At 43.0% G+C, this 6,321-nt stretch overlaps 1 protein-coding gene across 1 annotated transcript; it reads left to right on the plus strand.

Annotated features, from left to right (window-relative positions):
- Window positions 1-4,339: 4,339 nt before the first annotated feature.
- On the plus strand, window positions 4,340-5,502 carry LOC135528653 (calpain-3-like; the record flags this gene model as incomplete). Its single annotated transcript, XM_064957767.1, has 4 exons — window positions 4,340-4,408; window positions 4,527-4,605; window positions 4,825-4,941; window positions 5,444-5,502. Coding segments are annotated over exons 1-4 (324 nt in total), but the record flags the coding sequence as incomplete, so codon positions are not given.
- Window positions 5,503-6,321: the final 819 nt, after the last annotated feature.

The raw sequence follows: 6,321 nt of genomic DNA on the forward strand, positions 1-6,321 counted from the left end.
CGGGTCAGGTTGTGTTGTTTGAAGATAGATACCCTCCTGGGTCAGGTTGTGTTGTTTGAAGATAGATACCCCCTCCTGGGTCAGGTTTGTGTTGTTTGAAGATAGATACCCTCCTGGGTCAGGTTGTGTTGTTTGAAGATAGATACCCTCCTGGGTCAGGTTGTGTTGTTTGAAGATAGATACCCTCCTGGGTCAGGTTGTGTTGTTTGAAGATAGATACCCTCCGGGTCAGGTTGTGCTGTTTGAAGATAGATACCTCCTGGGCTGGTTGTGTTGTTTGAAGATAGATACCCTCCTGGGTCAGGTTGTGTTGTTTGAAGATAGATACCCTCCTGGGTCAGGTTGTGTTTGAAGATAGATGCCCTCCCGGGTCAGGTTGTGTTGTTTGAAGATAGATACCCTCCTGGGTCAGGTTGTGTTGTTTGAAGATAGATACCCTCCTGGGTCAGGTTGTGTTGTTTGAAGATAGATACCTCCGGGTCAGGTTGTGTTGTTTGAAGATAGATACCCTCCTGGGTCAGGTTGTGTTGTTTGTAGATGATACCCTCCTGGGTCAGGTTGTGTTGTCTGTAGATAGATACCCTCCTGGGTCAGGTTGTGTTGTTTGAAGATAGATACCCTCCTGGGTCAGGTTGTGTTTGAAGATAGATACCCTCCTGGGTCAGGTTGTGTTTGAAGATGATACCTCCTGGGTCAGGTTGTGTTGTTTGAAGATAGATACCCTCCTGGGTCAGGTTGTGTTGTTTGAAGATAGATACCCTCCTGGGTCAGGTTGTGTTGTCAGGCCCTCCTGGGTCAGGTTGTTTGTTTGAAGATAGATACCCTCCGGGTCAGGTTGTGTTGTTTGAAGATAGATACCCTCCTGGGTCAGGTTGTGTTGTTTGAAGATAGATACCCTCCTGGGTCAGGTTGTGTTGTTTGAAGATAGATACCCTCCGGGTCAGGTTGTGTTGTTTGAAGATAGATGCCCTCCTGGGTCAGGTGTGTTGTTTGAAGATAGATACCCTCCTGGGTCAGGTTGTGTTGTCTGTAGATAGATACCCTCCTGGGTCAGGTTGTGTTGTCTGTAGATGGGGGCCCTCCCGGGTCAGGTTGTGTTGTTTGAAGATAGATACCCTCCTGGGTCAGGTTGTGTTGTTTGAAGATAGATACCCTCCTGGGTCAGGTTGTGTTTGAAGATAGATACTCCCGGGTCTGCCACCCCTGGGTCAGGTTGTGTTGTTTGAAGATAGATACCCTCCTGGGTCAGGTTGTGTTGTTTGAAGATAGATACCCTCCGGGTCAGGTTGTGTTGTTTGAAGATAGATACCCTCCTGGGTCAGGTTGTGTTGTTTGAAGATAGATACCCTCCTGGGTCCAGGTTGTGTTGTCTGAAGATAGATACCCTCCGGGTCAGTTGTGTTGTCTGTAGATAGATACCCTCCCGGGTCAGGTTGTGTTGTCTTGTAGATAGAGACCCTCCTGGGTCAGGTTGTGTTGTTTGAACCCTCCTGGGTGATTCCGGGTCAGGTTGTGTTGTTTGAAGATAGATACCCTCCTGGGTCAGGTTGTGTTGTTTGAAGATAGACCCTCCTGGGTCAGGTTGTGTTGTTTGAAGTGTTCCGGGTCAGGTTGTGTTGTTTGAAGATAGATACCCTCCTGGGGTCAGGTTGTGTTTTGAAGATAGATACCCTCCTGGGTCAGGTTGTGTTGTCTGTAGATAGATACCTCCCGGGTCAGGTTGTGTTGTCTGTAGATAGAGACCCTCCCGGGTCAGGTTGTGTTGTCTGTAGATAGAGACCCTCCTGGGTCAGGTTGTGTTGTCTGTAGATAGAGACCCTGGGTCCTGGGTCAGGTTGTGTTGTCTGTAGATAGAGACCCTCCCGGGTCCGCCCTCCCGGGTCAGGTTGTGTTGTCTGTAGATAGAGACCCTCCCGGGTCAGGTTGTGTCTGTAGATAGAGACCCTCCTGGGTCAGGGTTGATAGATGATCCCTCCGGGTCAGGTTGTGTTGTCTGTAGATAGAGACCCTCCTGGGTCAGGTTGTGTTGTCTGTAGATAGAGACCCTCCCGGGTCAGGTTGTGTTGTCTGTAGATAGAGACCCTCCTGGGTCAGGTTGTGTTGTCTGTAGATAGAGACCCTCCTGGGTCAGGTTGTGTTGTCTGTAGATAGAGACCCTCCCGGGTCAGGTTGTGTAGATAGAGTCTGGGTAGACCCAGAGACCCTCGGGTCAGGTTGTGTTGTCTGTAGATAGAGACCCCGGGTCAGGTTGTGTTGTCTGTAGATAGAGATAGAGACCCTCCCGGGTCAGGTTGTGTTGTCTGTAGATAGAGACCCTCCTGGGTCAGGTTGTGTTGTCTGTAGATAGAGACCCTCCCGGGTCAGGTTGTGTTGTCTGTAGATAGAGACCCTCCTGGGTCAGGTTGTGTTGTCTGTACACAGAGACCCTCCCGGGTCAGGTTGTGTTGTCTGTAGATAGAGACCCTCCTGGGTCAGGTTGTGTTGTCTATATCAGTGCTTTTCAAAACTCTCGTCAGGACCCCAAGATGTTTCACAGTTTTGTTGTAGCTCTGAACTAGCTCACTAATTCCAGTGGGGGGTCTTAATTAAGTAAAAATACTTTAAAGTTGTCATTTTTGAGGTTTCTGTACTTACTATTTATATTTTTGACAACTTTTACATTTACTTACTACATTCATAAAGAAAATGATGTACCTCCATTTCCAGACACACAAAGGATTTAAATTTTAAATACTTATAAGGACAAAGGAAATTGTCCAATTGTTGTAATTTTTTATACTTTTAAGGATATTTTAGCAATTACATTTACTTTTGATATACTTAAGTATATTTATAACCAAATACTTTTACCAGGTGAGGTCAATTGTAGAGGCACATACTAGGAAAACTCTTAGTTACAATGTTTAAACATCAGGCACATACTAGGAAAACTCTTAGTTACAATGTTTAAACATCAGGCACATACTAGGAAAACTCTTAGTTACAATGTTTAAACATCACGCATACTAGGAAAACTCTTAGTTACAATGTTTAAACATCATGCACATACTAGGAAAACTCTTAGTTACAATGTTTAAACATCATGCACATACTAGAAAACTCTTAGTTACAATGTTTAAACATCACGCACATACTAGGAAAACTCTTAGTTACAATGTTTAAACATCAGGCACATACTAGGAAAACTCTTAGTTACAATGTTTAAACATTACCAGGAAAAACAGTTACAATGTTTAAACATCACGCACATACTAGGAAAACTCTTAGTTACAATGTTTAAACATCACGCACATACTAGAAAACTCTTAGTTACAATGTTTAAACATCACGCACATACTAGGAAAACTCTTAGTTACAATGTTTAAACATCACGCACATACTAGGAAAACTCTTAAGTTACAATAAACATCACGCACATACTAGGAAAAACTCTTAGTTACAATGTTTAAACATCACGCACATACTAGGAAAACTCTTAGTTACAATGTTTAAACATCACGCACATACTAGGAAAACTCTTAGTTACAATGTTTTAAACATCACGCATATCAGGAAAACTCTTACAGTTACAATGTTTAAAAACATACTAGGAAAACTCTTAGTTACAATGTTTAAACATCATGCACATACTAGGAAAACTCTTAGTTACAATGTTTAAACATCATGCACATACTAGGAAAACTCTTAGTTACAATGTTTAAACATCAGGCACATACTAGAAAACTCTTAGTTACAATGTTTAAACATCATGCACATACTAGGAAAACTCTTAGTTACAATGTTTAAACATCACGCACATACTAGGAAAACTCTTAGTTACAATGTTTTCGTTATAACCTCGTCCTTTAACTTTTAATAACATAACAAAAAATGACATTACATTTTCATATTCCATCTATCGTCATTTAAAACCGATCGTCCCAAAGTCCATTTATTGCATGTTAATGTTGTGAGGCCGATTCTCCACAGTGAGAGGACAAAGGAATTTTGTCTCCTGTCTTAGTTTTACAATGGGCGCGAGGTGTCATAAAATCACCCCATCTCCATACCTCTCCATCTCTTCACCTCTGCTGGGTGTGAAAGATGTCTCTGTAGCACTGAGGTCCCCGGTAACCTGACCCGAGCCGGTAACCCGGTAACCCGACCCGAGCCGGTAACCCGGTAACCCGACCCGAGCCGGTAACCCGGTAACCCGACCCGACCCGGTAACCCGGTAACCCGACCCGAGCCAGTCATGACAGGAGTGTAGAAACAGGTTATAAGTGACTGTTTGTTGAAATGGTTGATTGTGAGTTCCCATGTGTCGCCCGTCATTGGTGTCTTAACGGCAGCTTCCTAGATGGACGGGACGGGCAGACTCAACCTGCAGGAGTTCAGACATCTCTGGAACAAGATCAAGCAGTGGCAGGTGAGTTCTTCCTCGTAAGAAAGCTGGTTTTCCCTTATTTCCCCTTTTATTTAAACTCCCAACGGCAACGTAGACACATAGTCAGAGGTATAGATGTACAACTGCTCTGTTCCTTTAGGGAATTTTCCAACACTATAACTCGGACCAGGCTAGTAGCATCAACAGCTACGAAATGAGAAATGCTGTCAACGATGCAGGTAAGAGCATCTCAAAGTTTACCAGGTTTAAATTTAATAAAATCTTCAGGTAGATTGGATTTCTGTCTCAGCAACTGGTTAAATAAAGGTGCATTTTTTGTTGTTGTTTAAAACTACCAGGAGATGGAAAGACACGTTGTTTTGTTTTAAACGGTAACTGAACAGCCTAATGTGTCTCTCCAATATCTCCCATCTCTTGACGGTCTTGTGACTGTTCAGGCTTCCGTCTCAACAATCAGCTCTATGACATCATCACCATGCGCTACGCCAACGAGGGCATGAACATCGACTTTGACAGCTTCATCAGCTGTCTGGTTCGCCTCGAAGCCATGTTCAGTAAGTCACACACCTCACTCATCGCCGATTACACTGATCCCAGATCTGTTTGTCCACTCCTGGCCATGCAGGTCTGGTTACCGTACATGGTGATGTAAAAGGGCTTGATATTTGAGTTGGTTTGATTTATTTGACATTTAAAAACACAACTCATCCACACACGTGAATACAACCAGGCTGCGTCACATCTGGCCGGGAATGGGAGTCCAATTATCCCAGCTTTTCCAGGTTTGGCCGGGGTAGGACGTCATTATAAATAGGAATTTGTTCTTAATTGACTTGCCTAGTTAAATAAAGGTTTAAAAAATAAATTAAAAATACAAAAATACAAAAAATAAACACATTTAAAACACAACTCAACCACACATTTACACAACAAATTCAAAGTAAATGCGGATAACACAACCAAAGTTTAAAAAATATATATATTTAAATTTTGGTCTTCTTAATGATATAAATGGATGATTTATTGATTGATTCATGACATGGGGTTGGTTTGCAGGGGCGTTCCAGGCCTTCGACCAGGATGGAGACGGTACGATCAGACTCAGTGTCTTGGAGGTAAGGATATGCTGCTCATTCTATCATACATACTAACTGTGACTACCTGTCTATGTTACCATCCTAACTCGCACTATGTCTATGTGATCCGGGCGACATACCTGTTATGGTCCTAACTGACACTACCTGTCTATGTTGTGTTACCATCCTAACTGTCACTACCTGTCTATGTTACCATCCTAACTGACACTACCTGTCTATGTTACCATCCTAACTGTCACTACCTGTCTATGTTACCATCCTAACTGTCACTACCTGTCTATGTTACCATCCTAACTGACACTACCTGTCTATGTTACCATCCTAACTGACACTACCTGTCTATGTTGTGTTACCATCCTAACTGACACTACCTGTCTATGTTGTGTTACCATCCTAACTGACACTACCTGTCTATGTTACCATCCTAACTGACACTACCTGTCTATGTTACCATCCTAACTGACACTACCTGTCTATGTTGTGTTACCATCCTAACTGTCACTACCTGTCTATGTTACCATCCTAACTGATACTACCTGTCTATGTTACCATCCTAACTGATACTACCTGTCTATGTTACCATCCTAACTGTCACTACCTGTCTATGTTACCATCCTAACTGTCACTACCTGTCTATGTTACCATCCTAACTGACACTACCTGTCTATGTTGTGTTACCATCCTAACTGACACACTACCTGTCTATGTTGTGTTACCATCCTAACTGACACTACCTGTCTATGTTACCATCCTAACTGACACTACCTGTCTATGTTGTGTTACCATCCTAACTGTCACTACCTGTCTATGTTATCATCCTAACTGACACTACCTGTC

Source organism: Oncorhynchus masou, unplaced genomic scaffold (genome assembly GCF_036934945.1).
Source record: "Oncorhynchus masou masou isolate Uvic2021 unplaced genomic scaffold, UVic_Omas_1.1 unplaced_scaffold_10045, whole genome shotgun sequence".
Taxonomy (NCBI): domain Eukaryota; kingdom Metazoa; phylum Chordata; class Actinopteri; order Salmoniformes; family Salmonidae; genus Oncorhynchus; species Oncorhynchus masou.